The following is a 16599-nucleotide window of genomic DNA, read 5'->3' as shown; positions in this document are numbered from 1 at the left end:
CTGGGCTGCTCATTCTTCTTCTCTGCCTACCACATAGCCTCTTGGGCCAGTCACAAAGTAAGCCAATGAACTGATGTTCACAGGTTTTACTGGCCCAATAATTCAACTTCATATCCATTCTTAGAGAAGACCTGCTGTACTGTGGCTGTGGCTATGTTTGCTGTTGATACTTCGGTTAGGCATGTATTTATTGGTCTGAAGAACTTCAGAGGCTATCTATGTCTTACCCATTGGGAAGAATTTTTTTCTAATCCTGACGCTAATAATCACTTAACTTGCTTGCTTGTTCATCTGATGCTTTACCACATGAGCTAAGCTGCTAATCTGGATATTGGGCGGGGGGGCTGGTTATTGTTAGAAATGGAGTGTTCCGGACTTTTTTGCCCAAAGTGGCTTTGAATTAAGATCTTCTGGATCTCAGTTTCTGGAAGCTAACAGGCATGAGCCAATGGCAGATGGCTGGAAGAATTTCTATGACCATGAGAGGGACCAGGAAGAAGGAATGCCTTCTAGAAGGCACGGTCACCTCATTCCAGTTTGTGCTACTCTTTACCTAGCTAGCGTGCCAATTTTTAGCATGTCACAACATTAAATCCATTAGTGACTACAAGCAGAAAGGTCTTCCTTAACAAAAGTATAAACTTTGTCTTCAGTGTTCTCACACCAGGTGTGTGTGTGTGTGTGTGTGTTTCTTCTCTCCCCACCTATCCTTTCCTCTCCTCTTCCTTTCCATTCTTCTCCTGTTTCCTCTCCTATGGCTATTTATTTATTTATTACTATCGTCAGCAATAAAGCACCAGCATTCCATCACAACCTTTCACCATCACATCCCTGAGGGGACCCAGGTTTAGTGGTGTTTAGAAGAACCAAGGAAACAGAACATTTAACTAAGTTTTCCATTTCTGTGTACTTAGCAAGCTATTTGTTCCAGGCCCTAATAGAAATCATTTATGATCTGATCCTCAATACAGTGGTGTACAATTCCATTCCCACACTGTGAACGTGCTCCGGCCTCTGCATGGACGTCATCCTCGGGACTGCATAGGAAATTCCCCTCCTCTTCTAGAGCTACCACCTGCCACCACTCATTGCATGGGCCACCAGAGGCTCCAGTGTCACAGATTGACTGTCCCTGTGCCCACTGGCCCTGCACAAGGATTCCTGGGCTTGTTTTTGGAGATGGGCAGGAAATAATTCTCTTTTTTGATTTCTCCCTACTTGAATCCTGCTTTAAACCCATACTAGAACACACACAAAGGCTAATCAGTATGATCACACTGATTTGTGATCAGGGAAACAAGTCAAAACCATGATGGGATTAGATAGCTGGTCTTGCCGCCAAAAAGGATAAAAGGTAACTCTTGTAGAATGTGTAGACGAGGGAAGTCACTCTGCCCAGTGGAAGGCATTTGTGGAAATGGGTACAGCCACTATAAAAAGCAGAATCGCAGTTTCACAAAGGAGCAAACATGGAGCTGCCATACGATCTAGCAGTTCCACTTTGGATTATAAAGTAATGGAATTAATAACCTGAAAAGATACCTATACTTCCATGCTCACAGCAGCTCATTCACAGGAGTCAACAGCTGGAGATAAACCTAAGTGTGTGCCGATGGGTACATGAATATAGAAAACCTGGTGTGCATGAGTGTGTGTGTGTGTGCGTGTGGATAGGTGTGGATGTGTGTACAATAGATGAGGGCACATAAGTCATCCATGTGGAGGAGATCTTACCGTTGGTGACATTGTGAGCCAGAACAACATGCTTGGTGGAACAATTCTGATTGAGAAAGACAAACATGACATCACACCTCCATGCAATCTGAAAAGGCCAGTCTCCAAAATCAGAGCACTTTCCAAGGCATGGGAGAGTGGGTGTGAAGTATGGGGATGGGGGAGGAGGGGATGGGGGAACAGGGGATGGGGAGGAGGGGGTGGGGGAGGAGGGGATGGGGAGCAGGGGATGGGGAGCAGGGGATGGGGGAGGAGGGGATGGGGGAGCAGGGGGTGGGGGAGCAGGGGATGGGGAGCAGGGGATGGGAAGGAGGGGATGGGGAGCAGGGGATGGGGGAGGAGGGGATGGGGGAGCAGGGGGTGGAGGAGCAGGGGATGGGGAGGAGGGGATGGGAAGGAGGGGATGGGGAGGAGGGGATGGGGAGCAAGGGGTGGGGAGCAGGGGATGGGGGAGGAGGGGATGGGGAGCAGGGGATGGGAAGGAGGGGATGGGGAGCAGGGGATGGGGGAGGAGGGGATGGGGGAGCAGGGGAAGGGGGAGCAGGGGGTGGGATGGAGGGGGTGGGGAGTAGAGGATGGGGGAGGAGGGGATGGGGGAGCAAGGGGTGGGGAGCAGGGGATGGGGGAGGAAGGGATGGGGGAGCAGGGGATGGGGAGCAGGGGATGGGGGAGCAGGGGATGGGGGAGGAGGGGATGGGGAGCAAGGGATGGGGGAGCAGGGGGTGGGGGAGCCGGGATGGGAAGGAGGGGATGGGGAGCAGGGGATGGGGAGCAGGGGATAGGGGAGCAGGGGGTGGGGGAGGAGGGGATGGGAAGGAGGGGATGGGGAGCAGGGGATGGGGAACAGAGGATGGGAAGGAGGGGATGGGGGAGGAGGGGATGGGGGAGGAGGGAATGGGGGAGGAGGGCATGGGGAGGAGGGAATGGGGAGGAGGGAATGGGGAAGGAGGGCATGGGGAAGAGGGGATGGGGGAGAAGGGGATGGGGAGGAGGGGATGGGGAGGAGGAGATGGGGAGCAGGGGATGGGAGGAGGGGATGGGGAGCATGGGATGGGGAGGAGGGGATGGGGAGCATGGGATGGGGAGGAGGGGATGGGGGAGGAGGGCATGAGGAGGAGGGGATGGGGAGGAGGGGATGAGGAGGAGGGGATGGGGAGGAGGGCATGGGCAGGAGGGGGTGGGGAGCAGGGGATGGGAGGGCAAAGTAAAGCAAAACCACCCCAGCTAAGCCTCAGCCTTCCCTCGGCGCGCCTCCATCCGGGTCCTCAGGTCCCTCCTCCCCTCCCCTCCAAGCCGGGCGGGCGCGGGGCGTGGCCTGCGGCGCCACGTGACCGGCCCGCCCGCCCCGCCGGGTCGCGCGATCCGCCGTCATATCAGCCTATGGCGCTGGCCGCTGATTGGCTGCGGCGCGCGGCCGGCGGCCCGGCGCGGACTCAGGTTCGCGTCCACCGCCCCGCGCGCTCGGACGCCGGCGGGGCAGCGGGACAGAGCCCGCGCTTCCTCCCTCCGCGTCCCGCGTCCTCCCCAGACTGCCAGGTAGGCGCGGGGGCCGGGGCCGGGGCCGGGGCCGGGGCCGAGGCAGGAGCAGGGGCAGGGGCAGGAGCGGGGGCAGGGGCAGGGGCAGGGGCAGGAGCGGGGGCAGGGGCAGGGGCAGGGGCAGGAGCGGGGGCAGGAGCAGGGGCCGGGGCCGGGGCAGGAGCCGAGGCAGAGGCCGGGCCGGGCCGGGGCCCGGGCAGAGGCCAGGGCAGGGACAGGAGCAGGGGCAGAGGCCTGGCAGGGGCCAGGGCAGAGGCCGGGGCCGGGGCAGAGGCTGGAGCAGGGGCAGGAGCAGGGGCCGGAGCAGGGCCAGGGGCAGGGGCAGGAGCAGGGGCTGGGGCAGGGGCAGGGGCAGGGGCAGGGGCCGGGGCAGGGGCAGAGGCTAGGGCAGGAGCAGGGGCAGGGGCAGGGGCAGGGGCAGGGGCAGAGGCTAGGGCAGGAGCAGGGGCAGGGGCAGGGGCAGGGGCAGGAGCAGGGGCAGAGGCTGGGGCAGGAGCAGGGGCAGAGGCTGGGGCAGGAGCAGGGGCAGGGGCAGGGGCAGAGGCCGGGGCAGGGGCCGAGGCCGGGGCAGGAGCAGGGGCAGGAGCAGGGGCCGGGGCAGGGCCAGGGGCAGGGGCAGGGGCAGAGGCTGGGGCAGGGGCCGGGGCAGGGCCAGGGGCAGGGGCAGAGGCTGGGGCAGGAGCAGGGGCAGGGGCAGGAGCAGGGGCAGGAGCAGGGGCTGGGGCAGGGCCAGGGGCAGGGGCAGGGGCAGAGGCTGGGGCAGGAGCAGGGGCAGGGGCAGGAGCAGGGGCAGGGGCCGGGGCAGGGCCAGGGGCAGGGGCAGGGGCAGAGGCTGGGGCAGGAGCAGGGGCAGGGGCAGGGGCCAGAGCAGGGCCAGGGGCAGGGGCAGAGGCTGGGGCAGGAGCAGGGGCAGGGGCAGGGGCAGAGGCCGGGGCAGGGGCCGGGGCCGGGGCAGGAGCAGGGGCAGGAGCAGGGGCCGGGGCAGGGGCAGAGGCTAGGGCAGGAGCAGGGGCAGGGGCAGGGGCAGGAGCAGGGGCAGAGGCTGGGGCAGGAGCAGGGGCAGAGGCTGGGGCAGGAGCAGGGGCAGGGGCAGGGGCAGAGGCCGGGGCAGGGGCCGGGGCAGGGGCCGTGGCCGGGGCCGAGGCCGGGGCAGGAGCAGGGGCAGGAGCAGGGGCCGGGGCAGGGGCAGGGGCAGAGGCTGGGGCAGGGGCCGGGGCAGGGGCAGGGGCTGGGGCAGGAGCAGGGTCAGGGGCAGGGGCAGAGGCTGGGGCAGGAGCAGGGGCAGGGGCCGGGGCAGGAGCAGGGGCAGGGGCAGAGGCCGGAGCAGGAGCAGGGGCAGAGGCCGGGGCAGGGCCAGGGGCAGGAGCAGGAGCAGGGGCTGGGGCAGAGGCCGGGGCAGGGCCAGGGGCAGAGGCTTGGCAGGGACTGGGGCCGGGGCTGGACCAGGGCTGGGAGGCGCCCTGGGAACCTGGCCACGGGGTTCTTGGAGCACCGGGCCCTGGGTCCTGCAGTCCTGGCAGGCTGGCAGGTAGGTAGGCCGACGTCTAAGGCCTGGGCGGCTGGGCAGCTGCGTGGGGCAGGTGAGAGCCCGGCGTGGGTGACCGCGCTAGGGGACAAGGGTGTGGGTGCCCCGGGGCCTGGCTGTCCGGGCTGGGTGACAGGGCGTGGGTGACAAGGGGAAGGGCAGCACCGTTGGACTTGAAGTATCGCTGACAGACAGCCGAGTTTAAGTCAGCAGCGGGGCAGAGCCGGCCCCTGGCTCAGTCAACACCCGGCCACGTCCAGGCCGCCCGCATGGCAGAGCCGGTTCTCAGAGGCCTGGCCTTCGTGGCAGGTTGAGACAGTGCAAGTTGTCGGGATACTTACCTTCTAAGAGAGAAGTGGTTGAGATTATCTTTTTTAAAAAAAAGGCTTGAAACCCAGGTGTGGCACCACACAGTGAATCCTAGCAGTGGGGAGGCTGAAGAAAAGTAGAAGAATTTGAAATAATGCATGGCTGTCCATAAATCTTAGCTGTTACCTATTCTGTTTTTTAAATTTTTACCTTTTAATTGTTCTTATAAAGGTGATACACAGAAGGTTACACTGCATAAGTCAGGTGGAGCGCACATTTCTTTCTGGACTGTGAAATCCCTTCCCTCACTCTCTCCCGGTTGTTCTCTCCTGTCCATCCCCACAAGTTGTACAGTCAGAATAGTGTCTAGTGAGCTCCGCTGCTGCATCTGTTCATACTTTTCCCCTCCATTTCTGGGCTGTCCCACTTATCCTCTCAAAGGCAGATAAATGAATTAAAAGGCTAAAAACAACAACAACGAACAACAACAACGAAGAAAAAAACTTATTTTCTTTTAAGTTAAGCAAAACAATTACAGTAGACAGCAGGAGCCAAGCCTTCAAGTGTTTTTGTTTATTTGTTTTGGCAATATCGGAGCCTAAACCTGGCCTTTGTGCAAGCCGATTCCCACTGAACTACATCTATACTCCTGCAGTTTAATTGATAACTCTATGATTTTTTAAAACTGTGTTTCTACAAGAGTAATACAAGACTTAATATAAGTTGCTTTTTCTTTTTTTCATATATTTTTATTGTAATTAATAGAAGGGTTCCATGATATTCACCAGATAAAAGGTGCATTACTTCACATTGATACCCTTTCTCATGTCCTTGTCCCCATTTAAATGGTGGCATTTCATGAACCTGGGGGCTGTGGAGGCCCTGACTTCATCATGTATAAGACATTAAAGTTATTTGTAAAATCTGTGAGCTTGCAGAGTTGCTCCACATTTAAAAGTTTTAAGAAGTTGAGTTGACACAGTGGGGAAAGGACATGTGGAACTGGTTACAGTTCATGAACTTTGAGACCAAACTGAGCTGTTCCAATCCTACGTCCACTGTTTATTTCCTCTACTGTATTAACCCTTGGACAGGCTACTTGAATTTGCTTCTTCATCTGCAAATAATAGTATCATTACTTACTCCCTGGGGCCTCTTGAAGAGATAAGTAAATTAATATGTGTAAAATATTTACAGTACCAGTATATAGTAAATATTAGTAACTTATCAAAGAAAGCTTTTTTAAAACTCAAATAACAGGGCTGGTCGTGGTGTACAAGTCTGAAACCCCTCTTCCCAGACAGAGGCTGAGGTTCAGGGGATCTTCATTGGAAGCTAGCCCTGGCCAAAGGTTAGTGAGACGCGATTTCAATGGACAAGCTTCTTGTGGTCATTCCTAGCTAGTTGGGAGGCCTGGGTAGAAGGCTCCAGCAGAAACCAGCGTGGGTGGACAGTAGGAGATCCTATCTGAACAATAACTAAAGCAAAGGATCAGGGATGTGGCTGGGTATTATGCTACAGCCTGCAATACTGCACCTTTTGACTACTTCGTGAGTGTCAGACGGCGGCCGGAGACACCTTAGTCTCTTCCACCATGCAACAGTTGGACAGATCTTTGTTTATTCCAGGTGTGGTTTGGAATATAATCTTACTCCAGTGTTGCTCTCTGGTTTTGAGGTCATCTCTTGGCAGCCTTTGTTTCTGAGTTCGTGGGAAGCTGGGCAGGTCTTGAATTTGAAGTCCTTCGCACTTGGCCTCCCAGGTGCTGGGATTACAGGTGTACATCCACGTGTGGTCCACCGGAAGGTTTTTATGCATTCCACATCCTTCCTTACTACACTCAACAAGGAGAATTATTGGAGAACAGAATTGTAGAAACACAAAACGGTTTAACTCAACAAAATCGAAACGAGGGGGCAGTTCTTGCCAGGCATCACCATTAAAGCAGCGATGTGCAGAGATGGCACTTCTGTAAAAGGAAAATGAAAGGGCATTTAAGTGAATGACTGAGATGTTGGTAAGGGGTCTTCTGTGTGATACTACTGAAATAGGAAGAAGATGCTTAGCTAAGGTTTGAGTGCTTTTTGGCTATACCACCCTGTCCCTGCCCTAGACTGAACTGGAGCCGTGTGGCACTGTCGCTAGCACCCCCCGACTTAATGGCTATTTTGTTTTGGTTTACCAGTACTGGAATTTTGAGCTGGGGGCCCTTGTACTTCCTAGCAGGCTTTCTATGGCCAATCCATCCCTCCACCTCCCTTGTCCCACTGGTTCCTTTTGAAATCGGGTCTTGGGCCTTGTTTCTGGACCAGATACCTGCACCTGGACTTCTGCCTGCCCACTTCAGTCCTAGCTGGGATGAGAGGCCGGTGCCACTACACCCAGATTCTCCTCTTTTCAGCCACCAACACAGCGGGGTGACAGGAGGGCACCAGCATGTCCAACTGGTGTCTGGGAGGGGGTCTCGCCTGTGTATGTCTGTGCTGGTCTCAAACTGCGATCCTGCCGGCTCTTACCCTTCCTGGTGGCTAGGGTATGAGTTCACCCTCACTCAGAGAATGAGGTTTGTGCACAATCAAAATCCTGCTGTTGCTGCTGTTTCCTCTCCTGGGCTGCCCGTCTGCGGTGTGGCCAGCTGTCCCTGTTGGTATCTGCAGCTCCCGGCCACGACAGTGGACATGGAGCAGTGGACTGCGTTGCTAGCTGGGACGGTTGGTGGGTCCAGTTTTCTGTTTCTGACTGGTTTCCTGTGCCGGGAATGTCCCTCAGCTCTCCATGGACTTGAGTGGCACCACAGTGTCCTCTTCGCCTACGAGGTGTCATGTCACCTGGCATACATCCTGCACTGCACGATTGCCCTTCTCTGTCCTTGTCCCGTCTCACCACAGCTTTAACTCCTTGCCTGTGTACTAGGCTTTGTTTTGGCTGGACACTCGTGTTTGCAGGCAGTCTGACCACTCGAGTCTCAGAGCCCACTGGCAGTTGGATTCAAGACGGAAACGGAGGTCATCACTGCTCATCCAGTAGAGACCGTCAGACCCTCCCAGGATCCCCCGTGCCATCCACGCAGGCAGGTCCAAACCTCAGTCACCCTGGACGCCACCCTCTTTCCTTTCTCCGTGTCCTGTGTGGGGCTGGCTGCCTCATGGCTGAGGAATGCCACTGTTTTCCTGGCCTCGACCTGTGCCCGGCCAGGCTCTGCTCTCAGTCCGCCCCCAAGTCTCCCCGCTTCTCCTAGGTGGCTCCTGCTTCTGATCACAGGCTTACGAAACATGATCTTTCTTAGCGAGAAGCCCGTGTTGTGTGTAAGAGAAAGCCCAGGTCCTTACCTCCCCTACTCTCCACTCTGTACACTGCTCCGAGACTTGTTTTCTGTCCATGAGATGGCAGAGATTTGCTCATACCTAGCATTTACTATGGAGCCCAAGTGTTTGCCCGGATAAAGTAAGAGAAAAACATTTGTAACCCCCGCCGTAAGCAAAGAGCTAACCTTTCCAATAAGCAGAGAGCTGTCCGGACAGACATGTTGGCAAACACATGTAGTCTCACTTACTTGAAGGCTAAACCTGCAAGTCTGAGTTGAATCGGGACAATGTAGGGGGACCCTGTCAGGGCACAGAAAGAGAAGAGGAGGGAAAATAATAAGGAGCTTCTAGAAGGCCCCTCATAAGGTAAGCAGGAAATCCTCTCCTAGCCAGTGGGGAGCTATTTGACGCCCCCTTTTGCTGGTTGTGGAGTGCCACTGGCGAGTGTGTGCTAAGACTGCACTCGCAGAGACTCCTCTGAGCAGAACTTGAGTCACCACCGGGTCAGCCTAACCTCTTGGTGGCTTGGTTTTAGGTGTGGCGCTGGAGCTCCTTTGGTGACTCATCCTGACTTCATTTTCCTGGGCTGCCTGTCGAGTGTCGTGCACGGCGCAGGTACTGGCTGGCTGGTGCTGGTTTGCCTTCTTGTTCAGGAACTTGGGATGTAACTTCACACGAAAATACCCTAAGGGGTCCAGGTGGCCAAGGCACAGCTGAGGAGGCACCTGGAGCAGCAGGACATGCGTGTCCACCCGCCCTGGGGTGGCCCTGGGGGAGCCGCTGCTGCCCGTGACAGAGCACTGGCTTTTCACTGGGGCAGGGAGGACCGAGAGCCAATGAGAGATGGGGTACTACCCCATCAGACGGAAAGTGAAGTCTAGCCATGTTTAACTGGGTGTGACAGCGGGAATACAGTAGGCAAATGCCACAAGTTGCCATGTTGATCTTGAACCAAGAGAGTTTCCATGAAGAACTGCCACTGAAGGGAGGGTTTGCATTAAGAAGGAAGGAGCACAGGAGAGGCTTGCATAGAGAGGACACAGAGGGGGTCCTTGAGGACAGAAACCAACAAGTGCTCTTCCTCTTGGGCCCTGCCACCCAGCCGGGATTGTGCTAAAATGGAGACCTAGATGTACAGTTTCAGGCGTGCTAGTAATCGCTGCCTGTGCTTCCATCCAGGAGGTGAGATGGATCTCGTTCTCCGAGCTGCAGACTACCACTTCTTTACACCGTACGTCTACCCAGCCTCCTGGCGGGAAGACAACATCTTCCGGCAGACCATCAGCCTTCTGATTGTAACAAATCTTGGAGCTTATGTCCTCTACTTCTTCTTCGCCACACTGAGCTACTATTTTGTGTTTGATCACTCATTAATGAAACATCCACAGTTTTTAAAGGTAAGAGTCTTCCTAAACTATTCCTGACTGCTGTTAGAGTCAAAAATAACCATATAATGCTTGTGAGATCTTCAAATTAGTTGTATGATACCATGAGTGTCAAAACGCGGCCCCCAACAAAGGTTAGGTTCTTTTCTCACACTCATCAGTAGATAATCAGTACACTAGTCTGTGAAATTTTGGGTGTTGTGTTTGACTTTAACAAATGGAAATACATTTTTACCAGGTGTCTTTTTCTTTGACATGTTATTCAAATTCTGTAGTTTTTGAGTCTGTTTCTAATCAGGCCAGAATAATTTTCAATTTCAGCTGTCTGTGTTTTCCTGTTCCTCCAAAGGACTGAAGTTTGGGAAAAATAAAGAAATGGGAAATGACATCCCAAAATAGGAATTTAGACCGCAGATTTTGTGAGGAGAAAAGGTTTCAGACTTTAAGATAATCCCTGTGTTGGCTCCGCATGAAGGAAACGTTTTCTCCCACATCCATTCTCATTTAAATCTAACAGAACGAGTTTGGAGGGAAGCCCCGTTTAGTAAAGCAGCGAGTTCAAGGGTTCTGCTCTAGGCTGTCGGAGCCCGTTCTGTTGAGCTTTGGGGTGGTGACTTGGGCGTTGGGGACCTGGTTTGCAGAATCAAGTGTCCCGCGAGATCAAGTACACCGTGTGGGCCCTGCCCTGGATGAGCATCCCCACCGTCTCCCTGTTCCTGCTGGAGATCCGAGGCTTCAGCAAGCTCTACGACCACCTGCGAGAATTCCCGCTCGGTAAGAAGGAATGCTGTCCAGCCACTTCACTCATTCCCCAGGTTGCTCTGTAAGCAGGCGGCAGATCTGAGGCTCGTTTTTGGCAGAAGTGGGGTTTGAACTCAGGACCCTGGACTTGCTTTTCAGAGAGGGTCTCACACAGTGTGCGTACCAGGCCTGGCCTCAGGCTGCCCTCCTACCACGTCCTTGGGATTCCAGGCCTATAACCCATCACAACGACTTGTTTTTGAAGTTCAAAAAGAAATCAGCGCCAGGTGCTGGTGGCTGTAGTCCTAGCGACTCAGGAGGCTGAAATCTGAGGACTGCAGTTCGAAGCCAGGCCAGGCAGGAAAGTCTGTGAGACTCTTACTGCCAATTAACTACTCAGAAAATACCAGAAGTGATGCCGTAGTTATAAACAGTAGAGCGCTAGCCTTGAGCAAAAGAAGCTCAGGGACAGCGCCCAGGCTGAGTTCAAGTCCCAGGACCACCTCCCCCCCCACCCCAAAAAAATCAATTAAAGGTAGGACCTGTTGATTCTTAATATGAGAAAGAAGTGCGGGTGACGAGATTCCAGAACGTGGACGGAGACTGGTTTGTAATGCATGTAAAAAGTAAGCGCACGCTTTGAGTTTCCATCCCTGTCCTCTCCTAGGCCTGCTGGAGCTGGTCAGCAGCGTGCTGTCCTTTCTCTTCTTCACCGACATGCTCATCTACTTCATCCACAGAGGCCTGCACCACAGGCTGCTCTACAAGGTAGCGTCACCCCCCGCTCCTGGAAGCTCCTCTCACTGGAGCCACAGTCTCACAGGCTGGGCAGGTCCCCTCCACGCTCTTGTTTGTGGGTCTCCGGGGGCTGTTCTTAAGACTGTCCTTTGGGCCATATTTCCTGGAGTGGATGGGTGGATCCGTCAAATGCACAGGTACACAGTGGAAGTAGAAAGAACCACATTGAGTGATTTGCAGGGAAATGGAGGGATCTAGAACAAATCACGCTACGTGAGCTAAGCCACGCTCAGAAAGACAAGTGGCCCATGTTTCCTGTCACACATGGAAGCAAGCTGTAGAGTATAATGGGACACGATAACTAGCGCGGGAGTCTCGACAGTCACACACACACTCACACTAAAGGAAACACCCTTAGGAGAGGAGCACCAAGGTGGAACTCCTGAGCATGAAGAGAAAACTCCAGGAAATGGGAACATGATTTTGTAGTTGTTGTGGCTGGTGGTGTCTGTTGTTTTCTTCTAGGAAGCGTGCAGTGGGGCACAGGAAGGGAAGGGGACAAATGTGGTCAGGATATTCAGCCCATACCCCGTGGGGCAGGACCTGTCCCTTAGGGGCAGAGATGGGACGGGGAAATGGGAGGAAAGCAAAGGAAATGTATGCGTGACCTGACTTCTGTACAGCACCTGAATAATAGTAAAATTCTGTTTTTGAAAATTATAACTTGGGGGTGAAGACGAAAGGAAGCCCTGCTGTGACATGACTTGATCTCAGCAGGGTTCTCGGGACGCAGGCGTGCAGGGGCACAGGAGGGGAGAGTAACTGCGCTGCATTCCTTTCTGTTCCAGAAGATACATAAACCCCACCACATCTGGAAGGTGACCACTCCGTTTGCGAGCCACGCCTTCCACCCTCTGGACGGCTTCCTCCAAAGCCTGCCTTACCACATCTACCCTTTCGTCTTCCCACTGCACAAGGTGGTTTACCTGAGTTTGTACGTCTTGGTCAATATCTGGACCATCTCCATTCACGATGGGGATTTTCGTGTCCCCCAGGCCCTAAAGCCATTCATTAACGGCTCGGCGCATCACACCGACCACCACCTGTTCTTTGACTATAACTACGGACAGTACTTCACCCTGTGGGATAGGATCGGGGGCTCCTTCAAAAACCCATCCGCCTTTGAGGGGTCGGGACCCCTCAGTTATGTGAAGAAGATGGCGGAAGGGAAGGGCGACGGCTCCGCGGAGAAGAATGGGGAACATGAGGCCGTGTGCAACGGTGGCTCCTCAAAGACGGAGTAGGCTCTTGCCCAGGTTCTCTTACAGATCTCTAATAAGGAGAAGTAATCGGCACATCTCCCAGTAGAATCAGCATTGCAGATCAGCATGGTGTGTACTGTTGGTGAAGTGGCAGTAATGGAAGGTGCCACGAGCACCACGATTTTACCTCACGCTTGGAACGTCAGACACCCGTCCAGGGGACACAGTGTCGGCCCTCGATTAGCTCCTGTGGCCTTACGGTGTCCAGATCCATCAGAGAAACGCACTGAGCTTAACATGCTGACAGGAAGCACCACGGAAGAGCCCAGCAATACTAATAATGTAAAGGTGGCGGCCGCTTGCAGCGTGACTCATTCTTCAGTGCTGGCTTATATATAGGGTTTGTTTAAGTGGGAACCTCCGTCTGAAAACACAAAAATCCAATCTGTTAGCCGCCATGGCAGTGACTTACTGAGTAGCGAGAAGAATAAGATTACCATCTTCCTGTGAACGACACACACACACACACACACACACACACACACACACACACACGCCTTATTCTGTAGGGACATTATTCCCAACAAATACGAATCAGTCAATAAATTGGAATCTTTAAAAGATATCAATTCAACCACGATTTGATATGGGTAGTTATCATTAAAAATTCATTATTTAAGAAGCATATACATGTGAATCTGAGCTAGGGAAATATAATGCTCCAATAGTATATTTTACATTACTTGTTTTTAAATTAAATTGATGCACTGCACTTTTGAAATATTTCCAAATGACAAACCTGATGGGTGTTTTCTTTATCATGAAGGAAATAATTGCCAAATATTTAGATCTCTGAATATTTTGAAATCTTACTCGAAAGAGATTTAGTCCCAATGCCTCCACAGAATGATTTAATGAATACATGTTAAAGAGCTGTTGTAAGTTGTGATATAAATATATTGGAAAGAAACATGGAACATAAAGGTATTCTATTAGCTGTCTATAAAAATAAAAGGTGATCATGACTGCTGTTAAAATCTGAGAGTTAAATGTACTAGCATAAATTATTTTTTATTCAGACTTGCACCAACTCTTGTGCCATTAGGATTAAGTTTTCAGTGTCTGGAGGAGAAAGAAAAGGAGGATAAAGTGTGTCTGTGTGTGTATGTATGTATGTGTGATGAACTCGTTTATCTTAGTGTTTTTGATTCTACAACTCCAGTATGAATGTTAAAAGTTTCCTCTAGGTTTTGATTCTTGTTTTGCTAATAGAAGAGAAAGTAATTTACAGAGAGAGAAAATCCTTCAGAAGTACTACCAAGTGCCAAAGATAATTTTCCAGGATTCTGCTCTCTCACTCTTCTTAATTTCTGATCTTTATTACATATTACATAATATATCATTATGTATTGTAATATATAATGATATATTATTATAATAATGATGTATTATATAATTTTGTTATGCATTCATTTTATATTACATGACATTACTATATGCATCTGGCCATATCGTGTTACTCTGTCCCAACAACTTCCTTTTGTTCATTCTAGCACATCCCCCTCTTGGGATGTCAAGGAATATTCATGGGTACGGCAAGTCACAGGCTCTCCCCATGACCTTGAGACCTCTTAGAGGATGGAAGAGAAAGTCCATAGCACATTTTATACTTTATTTTATTTTTTTGCCAGTCCTGGGCTTGAGCTCAGGACCTGGCATTGTCCTTGGACTTTCTCAAGGCTAGAGCTCTACCACTTGAGTCTCGGTACCACTTCCAGCTTTTTTCCATGTATGTGGTACCGAGGAATCGAACCCGGGTCTTTGTGCAGGCTAGGCAAGTACTCTACCACTAGGCCAAACTCTTGGCCCCACCTGTTATATTTTATGTTAGGAACGGGGCTGTGGGTGGAAGAGGAGTGGAACTCCATTCCTGTGGGCGTTCAGCTTTCTCGTCTTAGACACCAGTGCTGAGTCTCCTTGCTCTTTGGATTTTTTGTTCTTCCCTTCCACCTTCTGGAAGTCAGGTGTAGGTTTGAAAGGGAACTGAGTTTGAGTTGGGGCACTGGCAGCTTGCAGTGCAAGACAGGTTGTTTCTAGAGAGACGGCTGGAGACAACTTGAGCCGTGAGGCTATCACAGGAAGGACCAGCCGAGGGTATCTGGGGCTGGCCGGCTCCCCCAGGCTTGGTGCACTTCAGCTTAGTAGCTGACGTGTGGTGGTAGAAGAGGGCTTGGGGGGGGGGGGATTCACCTTATAAACAAGCCCATGTTCCTCACTGCTCTGGTATCTGAGCCTTCCATGGGGAGGTCACAGCCTGTGTCATCCGGGAGGCTGCAGCAGTGAGGCCCGTGGCGGGCACAGACAGAGACCAGGACTCCAGCAGCCTCCAGGCCCCTCTGCCCTTAGACGGCTGACTTCCCAGCCTCCAGCACTGCTTGACGGGAAATTTCTATTTATAAAGGACCTGGTCTAAGTCATTGCTTTTGTAAGCTGTAAGAAATGACAAGTGGAAAGAAGGTTTCATGCCTGCCTAACAGCACTTGACTGGAAGTCTTACTCCAGTCTTTGCTGCCTTCTGCCATCTTTGTTAATGTGCATCTTATTAATTCTAGGCTGCATCTGGCTTGGGAGATTCCTTATCTCAATCATCATTACATTAAGCCACGGGTTCTTGCAGAATTCTTAAGATACCTGAGTTTACCCCATGTTTTAATGTGACCCCTTTCAGCACATGTTTCATGAACCCCTACTAGTTTCCAAACACCGTGCCACACTGCATGCCCTGATCTATTTGACTCAGAAAAGGGCTTCTCTTCATAAGTGTTTATTGGGTGGAAGGACAAAGGGAATGGGGAGAGAATGCTTCCTCCCTCGTGATGTAGACATGTTTTTCTCTTTCTGTCCTGAACCACGAGGAGGTGAGACACCAGAGTGCTCACACTCGCCCCATTCCCCACCCCAGGTTGAGAGGTCTGGTGCCTGCAGTGCATTATGAAGAATCAAAATTCAAGGTCCATGATTCGCGTTTAAATCAGGTCAGGGAGGACTCCTGCAGTGCAGCTTTCACTGTGGTAACATTTGAAAGAGGAGGGACCAGCTACTGGATCCTAAATGCATTCAGGGCCTGGAGGCTTCTATTGCCTGAGCCATGTGGGGGCTGGAAAGTTTCAGAAATGGGAGGCAGAAGGCTGAAGGTGAGAAATACAGGGAGCCAGAATGGTTCTCTGGGGCAGAAGAGAGAGATAAAGCCTGGGGGTGAAAGAGACAAGGTTTTGAGTATATTTGAAACCATACCAAAGTGAGGGGCCGTGGGAGAAGCAGGGAAATCGTCACAACTCTGACTTATTAATGATTGGAACAGACGATGTTATAGGTGCTAGCAGCTCATGCCTGTAATCCCAGCTACTCAGGAAGCTGAGATCTGAGGATCACAGTTCAGAGCCACCATGGGCCAAAAAGTACATGAGATTCTTAGCTTCAAGTAACCGACAAAGAGCTGGAAGCAAAGCTGAGGCTCAAGTAGTTGAGTATCAGCCTTGAGCACAAAAGGTCAGGGACAGCACCCAGGTCCTAAGTTCAACCCCTCAACCAGCACGAGAAAACAAACAAGCAATAGCAGCTGATGCTGATGTGTAGCCATGGACAGCTAACTTGCCTTTTCCGGTCTCTGTCCATAGTCCTCAAAGGAAGATGCAGCTTTACTGTCTCTTCTTAGGATCTCCTTTATGAGACAAGAATGAACTGTGAACTGTGCATTTGCACATTAGAGTTGCAGCTATTTTGAGAGACCAGAAGCAAAGCAAATGCAGATTTCTGAAGAACGTGCTGGGTGAGGAAAGGCGCCCCCGCTGCACTCTTCTCAGCTCCCTTGTTTTGTTGAGTTTTAGTTTTTTTTCCTGGCTCGGGTCAGTTTCCAGGACCCACCTGTAGGTGGTGTACGTCTTTCTCATTTTGTAGCCATGAAAGCAAGAGCAGAGTCCACATTTCCTGTCTAGACAGAGGACGTGCTTGGAATCAGAAAGTCTTCAGGTTGGAGAGATTTGCAAAGGTCATCTAGAAAATCC

General features: G+C 52.4%; 1 protein-coding gene across 1 annotated transcript; it reads left to right on the top strand.

Moving 5' to 3' along the window:
• Positions 1-3131: 3131 nt before the first annotated feature.
• On the top strand, positions 3132-13577 carry Sc5d (sterol-C5-desaturase). Its single transcript, XM_090319306.1, has 7 exons — positions 3132-3270; positions 8018-8174; positions 8945-9024; positions 9589-9806; positions 10436-10568; positions 11203-11303; positions 12122-13577. The coding sequence occupies exons 4-7, from the start codon at positions 9597-9599 to the stop codon at positions 12575-12577; spliced, it is 900 nt and encodes a 299-aa protein (XP_090175432.1). The 5' UTR covers positions 3132-3270; positions 8018-8174; positions 8945-9024; positions 9589-9596; the 3' UTR covers positions 12578-13577.
• Positions 13578-16599: the final 3022 nt, after the last annotated feature.

The sequence above is a fragment of the Megascapheus bottae genome, chromosome 27, assembly GCF_031878675.1.
Source record: "Megascapheus bottae isolate mThoBot1 chromosome 27, mThoBot2.hap1, whole genome shotgun sequence".
NCBI classification, from domain to species: domain Eukaryota; kingdom Metazoa; phylum Chordata; class Mammalia; order Rodentia; family Geomyidae; genus Megascapheus; species Megascapheus bottae.
This window is presented reverse-complemented; position numbering and strand designations above follow the sequence as displayed.

Excerpts from the sequence above, each read along its gene's own strand:
- Sc5d (XM_090319306.1), top strand. The coding sequence starts at position 9,597 with ATGGATCTCGTTCTCCGAGCTGCAGACTACCACTTCTTTACACCGTAC. Across the intron at positions 10,569-11,202 it reads CCTGCGAGAATTCCCGCTCG|GCCTGCTGGAGCTGGTCAGC; the intron begins GTAAGAAGGAAT and ends GTCCTCTCCTAG. Across the intron at positions 11,304-12,121 it reads ACCACAGGCTGCTCTACAAG|AAGATACATAAACCCCACCA; the intron begins GTAGCGTCACCC and ends TTTCTGTTCCAG.